Here is a 21,308-nt window from a genome sequence, read left to right on the forward strand (position 1 = left end):
AAAATCTATAAAGAACTCATCAAACTCAACACCCAAAGAACAAAGAATCCAATCAAGAAATGGGCAGAAGACATGAACAGACATTTTTCCAAAGAAGACATCCAAATGGCCAACAGACACATGAAAAAGTGCTCAATATCGCTCAGCATCAGGGAAATCCAAATCAAAACCTCAATGAGATACCACCTCACACCAGTCAGAATGGCTAAAATTAACAAGTCAGGAAGCGACAGATGTTGGCGGGGATGCGGAGAAAGGGGAACCCTCCTACACTGTTGGTGGGAATGCAAGCTGGTGCAGCCACTCTGGAAAACTGTATGGAGGTTCCTCAAAAAGTTGAAAATAGAGCTACCATATGATCTAGCAATTGCACTACTGGGTATTTACCCCAAAGATACAAAAGTAGGGATCCGAAGGGCTACGTGCACCCCGATGTTTATAGCAGCAATGTCCACAATAGCCAAACTGTGGAAAGAGCCAAGATGTCCATCGACAGATGAATGGATAAAGAAGAGGTGGTATATATATACAATGGAATATTATGCAGCCATCAAAGGGAATGAGATCTTGCCATTTGCAACGACGTGGATGGAACTGGAGGGTATTATGTTGAGTGAAATAAGTCAAACAGAGAAAGACATGTATCATATGATCTCACTAATATGAGGAATTCTTAATCGCAGGAAACAAACTGAGTGTTGTTGGAGTGGGGGGTGGGGTGGGAGGGATGGGGTGACTGGGTGATGGACACTGGGGAGGGTGTGTGCTCTGGTAAGCGCTGTGAATTGTGCAAGACTGTTGAATCTCAGATCTGTACCTCTGAAACAAATAATGCAATATATGTTAAGAAAAAAAAAAAAAAGAAGAAGATGAAGAACGTAGCAGGAGGGGAAGAATGAAGCGGGGGAAATCGGAGGGGTAGACGAACCATGAGAGACGATAGACTCTGAAAAACAAACTGAGGGTTCTAGAGGGGAGGGGGGTGGGAGGATGGGTTAGCCTGGTGGTGGGTATTGAGGAGGGCACATTCTGTATGGAGCACTGGGTGTTGTGCACAAACAATGAATCATGGAACACTTCATCTAAAACTAATGATGTAATGTATGGGGATTAACATAAGAATAAAATTTAAAAAAGAAAAAAAGAAAAAAAAAGAAAACATCTGTCTTGTTAATTATAATAATAAGTATCAATAAGAATAATTGTTCAGCAAACTTTTAAAGTGGGCCTCAAACAGAAGCCTAGGATACCTATTTAGAGGTGAACAGGCTAAAGTCAGAACTGGGTAGCATGAGGCAATGTTCAAAAGAGCAGCCCAAGATTTGACCAGAACCTAACATACAAACCAGCTTTCAACTAAGCATACGGAAAAACATAACAGTATTCCAATAGTGATTTTGGATCTTCCTATCAGTGATTCCCTTCCTCCCCTTCTCCCTCTTCATCTCTGTCCCTGCCTCCCTCTTTCCCCCAACCACAAGATGGCAATAGCCACTGTTGAACTCTTGGCTCAGTTGCTGGAAACACCTTTCTGTAACTGAGAAAGCCAGCTTTCCCTTAACAGACTTTCTAGGTACCCTGGTGCTGTTATTTGGAGATAGTAACCCTACTTTGGGAACAATTCCAGAATATCTAGTCCAAATAACTCTTAGGAGCATACTGAAAAACTCTGGAAAATATAATCAGTTTCTAATAATTTAAGAAAGAAGGACTATGTAACAAAATCACACAAGTTAGGGCTTTACGAACTTCAGAAACAAATGGGGATCCATATAGTAGTGGTATGGCTTTTTTTTGTTAAGCCTAGTAAAGCAAGGATAATTGACTAAACCAGGGACTATTTAGCCTAGAAGAAAGAAGACTTAGAAGCAGACTGACAGCAATCTTCAAATATCTGAATGAATGACTACTAGGAAGAAAAAAATTTTAACTCTATTTTTGGGCAATTCCAGTGGGAGAAATCAAAAGCGGCGGCTGTATGTTATAGGGAGGCCATCTAGCAACAGAGTGGGCTGCCTCCATTAATTCAACAAATGTGTCAGGTACTGCTAAGCACAAGTGAACACCTGATCATTGCCCTATATTCTAGTAGGAGGGTATGACTTCACGTTAATCATATTTTGTATTAGTAATGAAGGGAAAAAAAGTTTTACTACAAATACAGAAGAAATTTAAATATCTAAAAGATTGCCAGTATTTACTTTTTCCATTTACTGAAAGATTTTTACAGTTTTCAGTGTAAAATATTTCAGTGTAAAATAATTAAAAAAACAGTTTGCTAGTTTCTCAAGATTTATTTTCAACTGAGATAAGAAAGTAGATCATAAGAATGCCTGCATAAGCCAAAATTCAAGTTTGTCCTTAAACGTCCCTTAGTGGATTTGAAGGCAGTGTTACTATAAGAGGAAATTCAAAGATTTGGAAGGTTTCAATAATCTATGTCTTTCGACTACACTATAAGCTAGACCATATTCTAAAACACAGCTGTCCACTACACTATTCAATATGGTAGCCTAAGTTACATGTGGCTACTATACATTTGAAATCAGTCTAGGAAGGACCTGAATTCTTCATTTTGTTTAATTTTAACTGCTTTACATTTCAATAGCCATCATGTGGCTAGTGACCATCATAGAAAACAGCAGAATTCTAGAGATAGGTTAACAATAATATTTGTAAAGCAGACCCTTTCTAGAGAAAAGAAGAGATTAAAGAGAAAAGAAAAGTTTGGTGAGATTGCAGCCACAAGATGAGAACTAACATACAGCTGTTTCTATGCAATTTCACTCAGTCAAATTGAATTCAGTAAGCGATCTCTGGAAAAGTACTCTAAATCCTATTGCAGCCAAATGAGTAAGCTATATTCTGTATATAAGATGGCTTCCAAAAGAGAATGATTAACTCCTTCTGCTTTCCTTAGATTTTTGCATTAAATTTTTTCTTGCACATTAAATGACATCTTTTCTTACATTTTTAACTTTCTAAAAATATATCTTTAGAGATTAATTAACTTAGACTTAATGGAGTAGTAAAGAGTTACAAGTGGATTCCCATCTAACAGTAGAAAAAAGAGATATCAGAAAATTATCTTAGAACTATATAAAACTACTGGCTCAGCTGACAACACAACCATTCAGGTGATTCTAAACAGAACAGTAAATCTGATAACCTCAAGAAGTATCCTCCAAAGCCGAGGACACAAGAGGTTAATTGACATATGAAAAGAAAATAGAACTTCTATTTATATTTAAACTTTTTATTAAAAAAAATAGGAAATCAAGCTTTACTAATTTAAAACTTGGATAGACATTCATGCTTTTATTCAGTCCACATGTCATATGACCACAACACTGGTAAGTCACTTGAAGTATCCTGAAGGAAAGCTAGGAGTTCCCAGGCACCATTATCAACAGTGGTTAATGGTTCCTTCCTCTACTTTCAAATTTCAATGTATTACCATTTACATCTGACCATCTAAGTGGATTTACAGAGTATATTATTTTAAATTGTAAAACATACACAGTTCTTCAAAATGAGATGGTGTGTGACCTGGAAAAACTTTTCCCACACAAAGATTTTCTGATTATCTCAAAGGGAACTACTTGTTTCTAAACTCAAAGACTAGTTATGCATTACTCTTAAAAAAAAAAGAAAGAAAGAAAGAAAATGCTCCAAATTTGCTGACCTGCTCTACAATGACAAGTGGTCGTCAGTAGTGCCTATGCAGCAGGTAGTTCCAAAAATACATATAAGCTGTTCCTTCAAAGTAAAAGTGACAGTTTAATAATCCATGAGAAAGCCTTCTGAAGTGAGCGTTTTGAAAATGCACATTTGGAAATGTTTTCAGTGTTATGTGGTTTTCATTGCCAAAAACTATAAATACTCATTAACCGTATAGTTTAAAGTTGGAAATAAAATTTCCTAATCTGTTTGAAAATATTCCTCACAAAAACGTGAATGGGACTTTTTAACCTATTCCCTTAAAATATTAAAATTCCCAGCTTTTCAAATAGTTTGTAAGGACCAACTGACATCAGGTTAGATGAAAGACTGCCAACTGAATTTTGAAAACCTGTGCAAAACTGGTACATGGAACTGAAAAATGAGCACTGTTATTTCGCAAACACAGTCAACAAATTATTTCTTCAATTTGGAAAGACATATCCTCGTGAGGCATATTTTCAACCACGACAGACATTAAAACAAAGTACAAAAATAAACTGAACTTAGAGACCTCTGAATCATTGCATTACTAAGTATTAAACTAAGATTTCAAAAAATGATGAAGCATAATTGTGAATCAGTTAATTTACTGTTCTCATTAAAGATATAATATTTATAATATATAATCTACATTAAAATATTATTTTAGGGACGCCTGGGTGGCTCAATCATTAAGCGTCTGCCTTCAGCGCAGGTCATGGTCCCAGGGTCCTGGGATCGAGCCCCACATCGGGCTTGCTGCTCAGCAGGAAGCCTGCTTCTCCCTCTCCCACTCCCCCTGCTTGTGTTCCCTCTCTCACTGTGTCTCTCTCTGTCAAATAAATAAATAAATCTTTAAAAATATATATTATTTTATCTTTATCTCAACCTAAGTTTTCTAATTTATAATATATAGAATATGTAAATATAAAAAAACTCATACTTTCTAGATTAAAAATACACATATAATATGGGTGGACACTTAGATCATTCTTACTAATAGAATACAATCAAAAAGTTTCAAGGCCACTGTCCTACTTTAGTGATTTAAAAAATTCTTATAATGGAAACAAAGCAAAAGAAAACCTTTAAAACCAAAATGAGTATCAATTTATTTTAATGTTTTTAATAAACTATTCTGTAAGAGAGGATTTTGTGTACTCAGCGCAAACAATGACATGAAAATAGGCCAGGAATTATTTAAATGAATACTGACAACATGATCAAGTCCCTGTTGCAACGATCTGGATCACTTACAAAAACAGCCAGAATAATCCTGCAATCCAGTTCAGGATGTCGGTTCAGATCCTGTTTTACTAGGCCCTTTAAAAAATACTTAGTGGCCTCCTAGCTCCTGTAAAGACCCAAACTCATTGAGAAATTATTTTCCTCACAAACCATTCCATGCCTTTCTAAAATGCTCCTGAGGCTTTTGTCATTGGTCACATGCCACTTAACTGTTTCCAACATCAGACTCACTGTTCTGGTTTAAGATACCCTAAAGGCTAAAAATTCAACACACCAGAAACATTTTAAAAGTGAAAAGTATGCCTCAATATAACTAAAATGTGTGACCTCCAGTAGTATTTATAAAAGAAGAATGTTAAACATTGGCAAGATAAAACCCACAATAAACATGGTAAGTGTCTCTGTTTCTAATGATATGGATATTCATAAAGATAGGCCCCTACACCCTACAAATATCATGTTAACTACTTCCCAAAATAAACCAGTTTACACAGGGATCCTTGGGGTCCATAACAGAAAATATGTGAACAAAGGAGAGCCAGTGCAGATGAAAAATATCCCGAACAAGTGATTTTTCTTTGTTTTCCCAAGCAATACAAAGGTCCAGAGAAGCCAGTTCTTCATCTCCAACTCACATCAGTACAGGGAAGGACTGAAAGACCACTGCCAGTCCCTAGACTGAAGATGAAGTATGGAATTGTTGCAGATGCCTAGCGTGACCAGCACCAACTACAGGACCTTAGAGAAGCCCAACAAAACAGTGTGAAGAGCTCCAAAGGCAGCCGTAGTCAGACTACCCACCAAGGGCCTCCAGGGCCCAACCCAGAACACCAATGTCTCCCACTCCCAATTCTAGCACATTGGAAGGGAAGGGGGTGAAGAGAGCCAGAGTCTAATCAAAATATGCATTTTGTACATTCACTGTTTATTGATGTTATTATTGATCATTGAGCCTCTTTTAACAATATTTTCAAATGAGATTTATTGAACTGTCAGTAGTCTTGTAGGATATGTTTTCCCAGTTTTTCCTAAAGGAATCTAATAAGTATAATGCTCAGATATACAATGCAAAATGTTACATATTTCAATGTAATGCTTCTTAACCAGAACAGAGGATAATATTTTATCTTGAAATAACTAAGTCTATTTGAAAGTTTTAAAAAGACACAACACCCAGAAAATTAATAATCCTGGTACAATGAAAATAAATCAATCTTCCAGAAGGAGAAAGAGATTCTTGCAATATAACCATCTAGTCAAATAGATATGCTATAAGGAAAAAAAAAAAAAAAAAAAAAAAACCCACACCAAGATCATTACTGAAACAAGGCTATACAGAAATGAGCACATACAGATCAATATCCACACTACAACACCCATGCAGAAAAAGATTCCACCCTGGCTAAAAGACAAACCTAAATGGTTATATGCTATTGGCATAGAGATAATAATCAAGCTAAAGATGTTCGCTAGATCAGTGATTGAAATTCGTATCTTTAGAAATGCCAGAATCATCCAAAGGGAAGTGGAAACTCAGAAAAGTTCAAAATCAAAAGAACAAAGAGTGAAAGGAAGCAAAAAGAGGACCTTAACTTCTATGTATTGACAAGACCAAAACATTTCACTTACATAATTTGAGTCCCCACTTGGGGGTGGGGGGAGTGAAGGAAGTGAGGGCTGTGTGGAGGGTTGGCTATGTGGAGCTGTACAGAAATGTGGGAGGTGGTATGGGGATATGTGGGAATGTATAGGGGGTATTAAGGAAGTAGGAGTCACGGAGATATAGTAGGGATGTATGATGGATTTAGAGGGATGTGAGGAATTATGAGGGTTTCTAAGGGTTTTAGGGGGTAGGAAGGTTGAAGGATATTGTGGTGGAGCACTATGTACTGAATCATTATGTTGTACACCTGAAATTAATATAACACTGTATATTAACTCTACTGAAATTAAATTAAATAAAAATAAATAAAAAATAAACAGCATTGTATCAGATAGAAAAAAATGCACTGTATAAAACCATCTTTCGCAAGAACAAAAATTAAAATTGAAGATTTAAATTACTACATTTATGGCAATCTCCCTGTATTTTAAATAAATTAAGCTGACTTTCCTCACAAATTCATGAACTCAAAGTTGGGATAGCCCAAATATTTAATTAAGATCAGGAGTTTTATAGTACAGTTGTTTCACAGCATTTTGGGACCTGAGAGAGAGATTACTGAAAATGAAATCAGGATGTCATCACATTTCCTCTTTGAAACTACAAAAGACAAGTAACAGTCTTATTTCCAGAAGTATGATCTCTATGCCTGTTTTTTACCAACAAGAGTCCCATGAAATAGAGCACAGATAGGAACTGAAAACTGAAAAACATACACAAATATACATATTTCTTACCCAGGTCCCTGAATAGTTTTCTCTTTGTTTTCAAAATTTCCCTGCCATACTTTATCGCTTTTCTAGCAGATGGCAGTGTGTCTGAATGTACAGCATCAGTGTTTCCACAAGCATCATACTGCATAAAAATGTGCATAATCTGGTTGACCCCTCCTGGGTTTCTCACGTCATGGCTATTTTAATTTCTAGCCCATTTTGAAGAATGGGTCAGCCTTTGACTAACACCAAACCTCAGACATATTTTTAGTTTCAGCTTTCTCTTAGTACCCAAATGAACAGTTATTGTGCACAAAATTTTCTACCCCTCTTTCAGTTCATTTGGCAACATTCAGAACTGCATATGAGACTTTTCTTTCCCAGTAAGATGTGTGTTGTTCACTTACCCACATAAATATAATAGAATTCTAAAGTTATACATTTCTGAGTTTCTGATTTCAGAGGATTTTATCTTCACGTTCTTACCTCTGAATTGTTAAGGTGACATCTGTGAGTTCCTGAAAACCAGCCATCACTTGAACATTGGTCAATGTCCACTTTCTGAAGATTTATGTCAACTTTCATAACACCCCTTAAAAACAGAGAAAGATAAGAACAAATTAATCTGAGGCTTTACAATTTCTAATTCTGTATTCCGTCCCAGAAATCAGATAAATCATCATAAAGAGTGCATTAAAAATGTTCACATTGCCCATTCATATTCAACTAAAGTGTACCAAGTGAAGATAGGGACACGATACAACAGAATCAACAAGTATTAGTTTTACCTAAGTCCCAAAAGGCATGGGCCCTGTATTGTTCACTGTCTTCAGCTCCCGACATAATGCCTGGCACATAGAGGTGCTCAATAAATATTTGTGGATTGCCTGAACTCCAAGATAGTATTGCTCTGGACATGGTAGCAAAGTCAACTCTAAAATAACACCTGCTCCCAGTACCCCTTCTATTAAAGTAAACCAAAGCAAAGCCCTCATCTCCTTTCTTTCTATTCCAATTTACCTATGTGGGACCAGGGATGGGGTTGGGGGGGGGTAACAGCATCTCTTTCCTCTGATCTTCTATCACAATGACTGTAAACAGTGCTTTAGGTCTCCCAGTGTTCCACACCAGAGATTTGCACCATCCACAGAAGTGCTGATTAGCATTTTTCTTCTCTTAAATCTAAAAACAAAAACACTGCATTTCACTTAGCCATTTGAGAAAAATCACTAAGAAAGAGAACTCACAAATTCAGAGCCAAAAGCAAAACTGCAAAGAAAGCTCCGATTTTATCTCAAATTTCTCCATTTTCTCCAACTAATCTTCCTACATTTTCCTAAGATCCCTCTCTTCTATTTTTCAGCACCATGAGCACTACTAGCAGCAGAAACATTTTTCCTACAGTGAACTGTCACACCTGTACTTCATTAAAGTAAATATTCTGTGTCCTGGGCCCTAAAGCTCAAAGCTTTGTAATGTCATTTTTCACAAACTTAAGTATAAACACCTCATTAAAATCCACTAAAAGTAAAAACACATTTTTAAGGTCTCCTGTTCCTAATTTAAACTATTTTCATTATGTTTTATTAAATATGTACAAATATAAAGTTAGGTTCAAATTCTTCATATTATAGTTCTTGTAGCTACAAAAAACACCCACAAAATTATAAAGTAAGTGCAAACAAAACTATAAAGTCAACAAAATTTAAATTTAAAATATTAATTTTAAAACACCAATGATTATGCTTTGCCAAACTAAATCACCTCTCACAACAGGAATATGGTACAGACTTTAGCAAGCCTATTTTACTACATGCTATGACTCATTTCTCTCTCTTCTCCTTTTAAACTATTGTGAAATCTTCTGACAGAATAGCTTACTGTCATTTCGGCTTCAGTTAAGGTGAGTAAGTCTTTTACATTTTTAAAGGATGCCTCTGATTTTTTCTTATTAATCTGCCACAAAATACTACACTAAGTAGTGCTAATATGCTCAAAAGAGATACAAAACAGAGACACCAAAACCTCCTGTTAGTATTTGGTTATCCAGATAGCCCAGAACATGTGTAAGTTAAATTTTCAGAGGACCACTGAAATGAAAACCTAAAAATTAACATAGAAAACTTACAAATCCTTCAGAGAAACAGACCTCAATTTGCAAACTACTACTATTATGGGCCATTATTCTATAAAATGTCTGTTCATGTGATAAATAAATGAATTCCCATGTACCTAATGCCTTAATCCAGTTCACTCCCTTGCTCTTTCAACAAATATTTATTATCTAGTATGAGCATACCACTATAAGAGATGTAATGGAGGTGAACCGCATAGGCCAAATATAAAAATGTCAGAATGTTTAATGGAGAAAAGATGGTAAATTCTGGGAAATTTGGAAAGTTATCATTTGGGGAATATCAGATATTCCATAAGCATTTGTTCATTTTTTGACTGCCTTTACTAGCAGGGCTTTGAACAAAACTATGTTCCACATAGGTCATGCCAATCATGCAAACCGTCTCTAAGCTCTACTTCATGCTCTATGAAAAATAACATACTCATTTTTTTCGTTCATTCAATAAGTGTATGCTGAGTGCTTAGTTTGGGCCAAAACTGTTCTTGGCCTTTGAAACACAACAGTAAGCAGAAAAAAAAGTTCCTACCTTCATGGAGCTTAACTCTGGTGTGGGACAAATAATAAATGATGGCTATAAAGAAAGTAAATTCTGTTATATATTACGAAGTAAAAAGGGCAATGGAAAAAAACTTCAAGCAGATGAGGGGAATGGTTAAGATTTTTCTTTTCTTTTTTTTTTTTTTAAGAGTGGGCGGATTTCTAACTCAACCAATGGCTCAAGGTATACAACCGGTTCATATCACACTCTAAGTTACCAGTCATCCTCAATAACACAAAATTACCCACTGGACTACTGCTGTCCGCTACATTTTGGTATTCTGCCGTGAATGGCTTATTTAGAATGTATTTGTAAGTAATAAACTAATAAAACTACACATTTTTATTTGTTCCACGTCTGTTAGTAATAATGAAGTCAAGTTTCCCTCAACTATCCTGCTACACTGCGAGAGTTTAGCCACAAGACAGTGCAAATCTTCAGGCTTGCTCAGGTACATGAGCCACTCTGGGATTCCAGGAGGCTGCAATTACTCTGGTCCCTTTCCTGGGGAACCTAGCTTAAGAAAAAGGTATCTTAATCACTGAGACTTTTCCCTCTTAATTCTAAGTTCATATATAAGACCCAAAGTCACTGCAGACCTTAAGCTCAGCTCCCGAAGCCTTTCCGGGCTTTGGGCAAAACCACCAAAGGTAATGAGTCGTGAGTTTACCAGCTGGGAAATCGGCGGTGACTCATCTTCATTAGTGTCGCTGCCTCGGCGCCTGGAGACCTACAAAGCCCTCGGGGAGGTGCCGCTGACTTCCGGAGGAGTAAGGGGAGGTTTGGGGGATGAAGTAGGAAGAGAACGCTCTCTCTGTGGAGAAAGGTATCCTGCTGAAAACCACACAGAAGCGACACCACTCACGAGGTACCCCGAGCCCACAGAGCTTGGGCCGGGCTATGAGCCTCGCGGCGCCTGCGCAGAAGACCCCCTGAGCGCGTGCCTCCGGGGGCGGAAGTGCTGCTCACACACCCGTACATCCGGTGAGCAGGCGCCACTGGGAAGCCCTGGGCGTGTGTAAGTGCCTGCGGTTTCCTGGGCTGAGGACTGGAAAGCGAGGGCCCTGGCCTCCAGAGAAGAAAATAACAGCAAGTTATATCCCCCAACATCTGGGTGCTTAGCTGAGCAGTAGACGTGCATTTTTGTCTACTGTCTGACACCTGAAATGCAAGAAGCCCAAAACGATTCATCCTCCACCCAAACTTGCAGTTCCCCTAATGTTTTTTGTCCACGACTGGGCCTCCATCCTTCCAGTTATCCAAGTCCATGATCTGTTGTGAAACCAACCTCCCAGTCAAAACAATTGCCAAGTTCCCTAGATTGTACTCCCTGGATGCTTCTTGCATCTTAACCTTTGCCCTCTAATTCTACTATCACTGCCTTGGTTCAGGTCTTCATCTCTCACAAGACTAAAAGAATTTTACAGTAATTTACTGATTTAGTCTTATCTCGTATTGCTCCAGGTAAAGACCCTGGTCCTGAAGTTTATATGGTTTAGTGTCCTTCTTTAAGAAACAGACACGAAATCATGAATATACATATCACAATATGACCTTTGGCCCTATATCTTTGCCTTTTAACTGAAGTGTGGGTAGTAAAATCATTACCAGAAGCTATTTCTATACCAGGATGAGTAGCAATAACTTAGCTATACATAGATGTGACTAGAAACTACTTTAATATATATTACTAGGGGTGCCTGGGTGGTGCAGTATGTTAAGCATTCCACTCTTGGTTTCCATGCAGGTCATGATCTCAGGATCCTGGGATCCAGCCCTGCCTCAATCTCCGGGCTCAGCAGGGAGTCTGCTTGAGATTCTCTCTCCTTCTCCCTTTGCCCCTCCCACTCCTGCTGTCAGTCTCCCTCTCTCTCTCTCAAATAAATAAATATTAAAAAAAAAAAATATATATATATATATATATATACACACACACACACACATACACACACACATATTACTAAATAATCCTGAACTTCCCCATTAGCTGGTTTCCAAAATGCCCACAGCCTAGGGAAAATGCATTAGAAGCAAGTTAAAGTAGAAAGAGACCATTGCAGTTAAAATATCCTCCTTTTTCAAATTTTACAGAAAACACTTGACCACAAAACTCATTGCTAGTGTTCATTCCAGGACTTTAGAAGGTTTCCACAAAAGCAAAGGGCGCTGGAGCTTAAGCATCACACTCTGCTCTCTATGTAATCTTTGAAATATGTCTATCTGATCCTAATGATTCCCTGCTTAAAGTCAGTATTTCCCACAGTCCTAAAGAATAATATCCAAGCTCTTTGGTATAATGTTATATTCAGGCCCTTCCTACTACTAACATCTCCACACTCTTCTGCATACATTCTTTGTTCCAAACAATTCACAATTGCATGTGGTGTCTTAAAAACTTATGCTATCTCAGAAAACCATTTTTTTATACATGCCTTTATACCTGAAGTCCCTTTGCCTAAACTGTGCTTTAACAATCATAGCTCCTACCTGACTTTTTGAAGCCTTCCATAAACTCTGATTTAGAAGCTTCTTCCCTATTCTCACCATATTACACTGTACTTAACCTTCTTCATACTTTAATGATCTGTTTTCCACACCAAACTAAAATTTCCATAGCCCATGTCTTTGTAATATTTCTCCTAGCTCCTGTGTGTGTGTGTGTGTGTGTGTGTATACACACCATATCTTCTTTATCCATTCATTAGTCAGTGGACATTTGGGCTCTTTCCATAATTTGGCTATTGTTGATAATGCTGCTATAACATCAGGGTGCATGTACCGCTTTGAATTAGTATTTTTGTATTATTTGGGTAAATATATAAGAATGAAATCTTGCCATTTGCAATGACGTGAATGAAGCTAGAGAGTATTGTGCTTAGTGACATAATTCAGTCATAGAAAGACTAATACCATATGACTTCACTCATGTGTAATTTAAAAAACAAAATAAATGAACATGGGGGAGAAAAGAGAGGAAAACCAAGAAACAGACTTTTAACTATAGAGAACAAACTGGTGGTTAGCAGAGGGGAAGGGAGGGGGGGAGATGGGTTAAATAGGTGATGAGGATTAAGGAGGGCAATTGTGATGAGCACTGGGTGTTGTATACAAGTATTGAATCACTAAATTGTACACCTGAAACTAATATTACACTGTTAACTGGAATTTATTTTTTTAGAGAAAGATAGATACAGCATGAGCAGGGTGGGGGAGAAGCAGAAGGAGAGGGAGAGAGAGAATCTTTTTTTTTTTTTTAAGATTTTATTTATTTATTTGACAGAGAGAGAGACAGTGAGAGGGGGAACACAAGCAGGGGGAGTGGGAGAGGGAAAAGCAGGCTTCCCGCTGAGCAGGGAGCCAGATGCGGGGCTCGATCTCAGGACCCCGAGATCATGACCTGAGCTGAAGGCAGTCACTTAACCAACTGAGCCACCCAGGTGCCCCGAGAGAGAGACTCTTAAGCAGGCTCCATGCTCAGCACAGAGCCCAACGTGGGGCTCCATCTCATGACCCTGAGATCATGACGTGAGTCAGATGTTTAACCAACTGAGCCACCCAGGCACCCACTAACTGGAATTTAAATAAAAACAAAAAAAGGGGGATGCCTAGGTGGTTCAGTCAGTTAAGCTTCTGCCTTTGCCTCGGGTCATGATCCCAGGGTCCTGGGATCGAGTCCCACATCAGGCTCCTTGCTCAGTGGGGAGCCTGCTTCTCCCTCTGCCTGCTGCTTCCCCTGCTTGTGCTCTTTCTCTCTCTCTCTCTGACAAATAAGTAAAAATTAAAAAAAAAATTTCCCCTATCTCCTAAATCAGTCCACCTCCAAAATTAACCTCCAGAAAACTGCAGATGCTAGAGAGAAGCAAGAAGTAGCTAAAGTACAATGACACTCTCTCCTTCAAAAAAAAGAGAGAGAATACCCAAACAAACTGAAAACTATAATGACTACTATGGGTAAATAGATGGAAAGAAAAACTGGATAGGTTGAAGGAAAGTTTTTAAATTCAGCTTTTGCTTCTTCCTCTTTTACCTTGACTAATAATTTCCTGCTCTGTCACTACAAAAAAAAATTGACATTAACAGTCCATATAATCAATATTGATGGGGTACAAGCGAAGAACTTCTGCCCAAAAAAGTTGATAAAAATAGGTGCTGGTAGATAAGCTGCCACCAATCATCTAGTCCTAACAATAGCTAACCAGAACAGAATCTGGTGCCTAGAAATGGGTGCTGACATAACAAAAGGCAGAGGCAGAAGCTGGAAAGGCCTCAAAGAGATGGTTAATAAAAGTAGGAATATGTTGGTGAGTCTTAAAGGACAATGAGGAAAATGGTATTGGAGGCAGAGAAAAAAGGAACCTTTGGTACATAATATATGGAAAGTTTGGCAACACTGTCACTTGTGAACAATTGAACTTGTGGATCTAGTGAAGGAAGTTTCTAGTCCAAATGGGGAAAGTACTACCTGGTCTTTCCTGGCTATGACAGAATACAAAGAAAAGCATGGACTAAAGAAGGACCTGCTTAGTTTTGTTTTTGGATTTTAAAATTTTTTAATTGTGATAAAATACACATAACATAAAATGTACCATCTTAACCATCTTAACATCTTAAAAGTGCGCAGTTCAGTACTGTTAAGTACATTCATATTGTTGTACAACCGATCTCCAGAACTCTTTATCTTGCAGAATTACAGCTCTCTACCCCTTAAACAATCATTTTCATTTCCTACTCTGCCTAGCCCCTGGAGTGGAACCATTATTCTAATTTATATCTCTAAGAATTTGACTACTCCAGGTACCTCATACAAGTAGAATCATACAGTTATGAGTCTTTTTGTGGCTGGCTTATTTCACTCAGTTTAATGTAGTCCAGGCTCATCCATGTTGTAGCAGGTGTCAGAATTTCCTTCCTTTTTAATGGAATAGTGTTATAATGTATTTATAAACCATATTTTGTTTAACATTCCTTTGTTGATAGACACTGAGTTGTTTCCACCTTTTGGTTATTGTGAATAATGCCACTGTGGAGCTGTTTGGTTTTCTAGTAAAATTTAGAGAAAATAATAAGGAGCCAGAAGTTGGAAACAAAACAAAACAAAACAAAACAAAAACTATTGCACATCTCTAGTCTCTTCTAGGAAAAGATTCTTGAATACGAAAGGGCTTAGGGGAAAGAACTACTTCAGAGTGGGTCTGTAAAATCCTTTATTAAAACCTCAGAAGGATATAAGGCAGTGTTTCTAGAACCTCTTAGCTAGATTAAAGGACTCCTAATGGTCTTATGGGTATGCCTCATAGACCCTCTGCATTAAACAGTAGGGATTCTAAGATTCTTAAGGCTTTATTGCACAGTAGCCACAGGGCTCAATTTAGAAAATTGCCTATCTTAAAGAGATTTAAAAATCTGGCTTCTGTCCAATAGAATGAAACCCAGTAAGATTCATAGAAAACCCAGAACATTTTTCAATGAATAGCATAAGTAGGAGCACTGTCATCTTAAATTAAAAGGAAACAGTACAAAATGAAAAAGACACTTCCTCCTCCCCACGCTTCTGTGAGCAAGAAGCAAGCTAAGAAGTCCACTCAGTTGGAAACATAATCAATTTCTTAGGGAAAAGGAAGGATAGCTCAGAGGACAGAATCAAGAGCTGAGAGGATAAAGCCAGGACCTTCAGAGAATTATTCCCAGGGAGCAGGATTGGATCATAATCAAGGAATTGGTAATATACATTGAAGTGAATTTCGAAATTGCCATGATCTATTAGCTGCTATGTGTATCCTGTTTCCCTGCTTTTTTAACTGGAGTGTTACTCTAGTTGTGCGATCCCTTTACCACAATCATATATTGAGGGGGGATAACAGGGGAAAAGGACAGATAATATTTCTTTAGAGGTCTCCAGATTGAGAGGTATACACACTCATGCTCCTAGTATACACACTAGAGGAGCCATACACATAACACTCATGCTCATCTAGACTTCATTCAAATGGCTAAATCCTGACTTTAAGACAATACCACAATGAAATGAGACTTTGCGGGTGAGGAGTGTGAGAGGGGGTAAGTGTATTTTGCATAAAAGAATTCCAACTACCCTGAGATTATCTTGCTATGAGGAGATGCAAGATACCAGGTCGAGTGAATGTGGAAAGAGAGTTTACCAAGAAGTTCCCATACACACCCCAGGTACTTGAAACATCCCAGCCCACTTGCCAGGTACATGAGTGAGAAGCCATCTTAGAAGTGGATCTTCTAGCCCCAGCCACCCCAAATGATACTATATATATCAGAAACACTTCCCAAATTTGTGACCCACAGAATTGTGAAAAAAACAAAACATTTGTTTGATGCCCCTAGGTTGTACAGTTATGCAGAAATAGGTAACTGGGACATCTAACCAATACAGATGTCCTATATTGGTAAAAGGAAGAGTAGATTTAGAAGATAAAGCCATCAAGAACATATATGCACCTAAGTGTGTGCACATATGTGTGTATGTTTATCAACAATTTGTATGACTTAAGAGAGAAATAAATTGTTCAACAATTGTAGTTGGAAATTCTGACATACCTCTCTGAGAAACTGATAGATCAAATAAAAAGAAGCAATGTTAGCAAGTATCTAAACATTATAATCAGTAGACTTAAGCTGTTTGGCATATATAGAACTCTTCACATGACAGATAATTGACTTTTCTGCTTTAATATTCAAGAATACTTACCAAATATTTATCCAAAATAAACCAGAGATTATATCTCAAAGGGAACCTCAAACTCCAAAGGAACAATGTCATATACACTGTGTCCTTTAATCATAATCCATTAAATTATAAATTAAGTTTCTTAAAAGGATACCTTAAATACCTCTCATATGTTTGGAAAATTACAGCAAATTACTAAATAACCCTTAGGTTGAAAAATAAATTAATGAATATTCAGAATTGAATGGCAGTGAAAATATTACAAATAAAGAAATTATGGAACATAGATAAAACTAGAAGGGAATTTTGTTGCTTTAAATACTATACATTTATAAGGAAACAAGGTATTTTAAAATCTAACATTTAATTCAAGAAGGTGGAAGTGAGGAAGTACCAGAGAAAATACAAAGATTCATAATAAGTGATAGAACACAAGTCAGTGAAATGAGGAACAACAAAGTGATGGAGGGAAAAAAACAAAACCACAAATTAGTTCTTTGGCACCCATATCCTGGTTTCTAAATACCATTTTCTAGTAATGAATAAGGGTCCCTCAGAGTAATGAGTGATCACAGGCTGGACAGGGAAAACAAAGCATCATCTTCAGAAAATAAGGACAAGAGTGTGTTAAAAAGGACATGTGAGACAACTTAAGAGAGTTCCCAATTGCCAAAATTGGAGCAATTTAAGCAAGAAAATAAATAATGATGATATTGGATTCAGATACCCCAAAAATCAGTATCTATATGTCCATGCTGAAATCAGTGATTAAATAAATGAGGAAAAAGGGGCAACTCTGTTACATAAGAATTCCAATTGATAAATTTAGAAAGAATTAGGGAAATAGAAAATCATCATTGGAATACCACATTAATCATTTTTGCAGACAAGACCTGCTGGTAAGACCTAGAATTAGAGTGAAAAACTTTTAAAAGAAACAGGATATTTAAATAACTTAAAAGCATCTCTCCCCAACCATTTATTTATTCATTACTATATTGATGTTAAGGTATTTCCAAAATTATTTGACACTACTCTGTCCATGAAGAGGAAATTACTTCACCTCCCCTTGGTGGGCTTAATTTGGTAATTCACTTAAGAAAAAGAGAAAAATAGTGATTTTAGCATAGAGAAACCTGGCAAACAATGTGTCTTCACATGGTCTCCACACTAACCACATGATCAAGGTCAACATCACCTACAGTAAAACATACTGATACTATGTACTCTGTGATATGATACAATGAGAAAGGCAGTTCCTCTCTATTATATTCTTCCCCAAAGTCCATAACCTCAGTCTAATCCTGAGAAACCATCAGACAAATCCAAACTAAAGGATATTCAACAGAATACCATGCCAGCATTCAAAAGTGTCAACTAATGGTTGATAACATAAGAGAACATCTTTAAAGGACAAGGAACGACTGAGAAACTATCACAGATTGGAGGAAACTAAGGAAACATGACAACTAAATGATAACGTTAGTTTTGTTAAGGTTGCCATAACAGTACCACAGACTGGGTGGTTTAACAACAGAAATTTATTTTCTCATATTTCTGAAGTCTAGAAGTCCACAATCAAGGTGTCAGCAGGGTTGATTTCTTCTGAGGCCTCTCTCTTTTTCTTGTAGATGGCCATCTTCTCTGTGTCTTCACATGGTCTTCCCTTTGTACATGCCTGTGCCCTAATCTTCTTATAAGGAGACCAGTCATATTGGATTAGGGCCCATCCTCATTTTAACTTAATTACTTATTTAAAGACCTTGTCTCCAAATACAGTCACTTTATGAGGTACTGGGAGCATTAGGAGTTCAACATATGAATTTTGGGGAAAGACAATTCAGATACCATAACATATGATATCCTGCTTTGGATCCTGGAAGAGAAATGGGACATAAATGGAAAAACTGAGGAAATCTGATTAAGATCTGTAAGGTGTTTTTTTTTAAGATTTTATTTTTTATTTATTTGTCAGAATGAGAGAGAGAGAGCACGTGCACACGTGCACAAGCAGGGGGAGTGGCAGGGAGAGGGAGAAGCAGTTTCCCCACCGAGCAAGGAGCCTGATGTGGGACTTGGTCCCAGGACCCTGGGATCATGACCTGAGCCAAAGGCAGGTGCTTAACTGACTGAGCCACCCAGGTGTCCCAAGATCTGTAGTTTGATTAACAGTGTTGTACTAACAGTACTTTCCTGTTTTGATAGTTTTACCATGGTCACATAAGATGTTAATGTTACTGGAAGTTGAGTGAATAATATGTGAGAATTTTCTATACTATCTTTGCTAATCTTCTTAAAATCTAAAGTTATTTCAAAATAGTTAAAACTTTTCAGTTATAAAAAAAGCTAAAGTTCTTTGAAAAGATGAATAAGAGAGACTCGAGTATTAAAAAGAAAATAGGCAAATAAATACACAATAAAAAATACAAAGGAATCCTTTAAAAAACAGTATTATGATTAATGATCCTCTAATAAACTTTTAAAAACTAGAGTTAATGAATAAAGGATAAATTGGCAGAAAATATAAAATGGCAAACTTACCCAAGAAGGAATATAAAACTTGAATAGGACAATAAGTATAAAAAAATTAAATCATTCACTTCCCAGAAAACCTTACATGTTTTGTCTATGAATTCTACCAAACTTTTAAGGAACAGTTCTTATATTTTTATGTGTGTTTAAAATAAAAACATGACAGAAACAATGGGTTTTATGTGATTTTGATTCCAAACCACATGAGAACAACACATAAAAAAAATTGTAGCCCCCTTTTAACTACATGTAGATCCAAGAATCCTAAAGGAAATATTGGTTAAATAAAATGTTAAAATACCTTAATTATACATCATCATCCACTGGAGTATATCTCAAGAATGAAAGGATGTTTTAATATCAGAAAATATATCAATGAGGGAAGATGGTCGCAGAGTAGGAGGACCACAGGCTTGCCTCATTACATGAATATAACTAGATAACTATCAAATCATCCTAAATATCCCAGATATTGACCTGATGACTGGCAGAACAAATTCTACAACTAAAGGTTGATAAAAGGTCACATTGAAGAAGGTAGGAAGTGTGGATACAGGATTTGGGAGAGAAGCAGAATATGGCTGCTGTAATAGGGATGGAGTGGTTTTAGAGAAGAGTGAAAGACAGACTAGCACACAGGGGAGTGAATGGGAAAGTGAAACCTCATAGCAGTTGGCTTGGAAGGTGAGAGGGCCCAAATTTCATGACTTCTGACAATCAGTAGGGCATAAAGCATGTAGTTATAAAAGTCATAGGGCTTGGCTGTGATAGAGCCCCAAGGGCACTGAACTGTTCTTGGAGAGAAGACAGGCAAACAACCCGTGGACACACATCATGGAAACAACAATTTGAAGAGCACCTGGGGCACACAGTGGGGAGGTTATCTGCTCGTATCAGAGCACATACTAGAGAGTGTTCATGGAGAGAACCCCTCCAAGAACAAAGGAAGTGGCTAGTGCCATTTTTCTCCCTTGCCCCTCTGCATAAGCACAAGGCCACCTGTGGGAACTAGTGCAGCTCTGACACTCACTATCTAAATTGCTTACACCAAACCCTACCACACCATGCTCCAGTGAAACTACCCTTCCTAGTCATGCCTCAGTCCCATTGTAGTGGACCCTCTCCCCCAGAAAACCAGCCCAAGCCCCTGCAAACACCGCATTTCCCAATGTAGGAGCCTCAGTTCCTGCAGTGGTGGTGACAGGTCTCATTTCACAAACGTATCAGAGCACAACTAGTTAAAACATGCCACGTTCAGGCCAGGGACCAAATATTACCCACAAGAGACAAAGAGAGTCTCTGCAGACAACTGGACTGAAAGATAATGGTAGGAAACACAAATAAGTAAAAATGAATATTTCCGTAAAAAAAAAATCAGTCAAGGAACTCACAAGATAAAAGGATGTAAAATATAGAAATAAATACCTAAATCATAGGGATGGGATGAGAAAAGAATGGGTTCAAAATTAAATGAACATCTACTTAATATAGATTACAGAGGAGATTATATACAAATCTATTGGTACCAATATATCAAAAACCACTAATAAACATGCAAAGAATAAAGAGAAAGAAATCCAAATATATCATAATGAAAATCAGCAAACCATAAAACAGAGAAAGACAAGAAAGGATCAGAGAAAATCTTCAGAAACAACCACAAAACAAATAATAAAAGTACAATAAATACATATCTATCAGTAATAACTCTGAATATAAATGGACTAAACACTCCAAAAGATATAGAGAGAATGGATAAAATAACAAGACCTATCTATATACACCTACAAGAGATTCATTTTAGACCTAAAACCACCTGCAGGTTGAAAGTGAGTGGGTGGAGAAACATCTGTCATGCAAATGGATATCAAAAGAAAGCTGGAGGAGTATTACTTATAGTGGACCAAATAGACTTTAAAACAAAGACTGTAACAAGAGACAAAGGAAGACACTATATAATAATAAAGGGGACAATCCAACAAAAAGATAGAACAATTGTAAATATTTATGCACCCAACATAGGAGCACCCAAATACATAAAACAGTTAATAACAAACATAAGGGAATTAATCGATAAT

General features: G+C 37.2%; 1 protein-coding gene across 1 annotated transcript in view; it reads right to left on the reverse strand.

Annotated features, from left to right (window-relative positions):
* The window catches only part of GPR158 (G protein-coupled receptor 158), a 475,038-nt gene that overhangs the window by 430,224 nt on the left and 23,506 nt on the right, over positions 1 to 21,308 (reverse strand). The window contains exon 2 of the mRNA XM_035029491.1: positions 7,813 to 7,918. Within this exon, the coding sequence (XP_034885382.1) occupies positions 7,813 to 7,918 (106 nt within the window). The remainder of the gene's footprint in view (positions 1 to 7,812; positions 7,919 to 21,308) is intronic.

Source organism: Mirounga leonina, unplaced genomic scaffold (genome assembly GCF_011800145.1).
Source record: "Mirounga leonina isolate KUSES-001 unplaced genomic scaffold, KU_Mleo_1.0 Mir_242, whole genome shotgun sequence".
NCBI lineage: Eukaryota > Metazoa > Chordata > Mammalia > Carnivora > Phocidae > Mirounga > Mirounga leonina.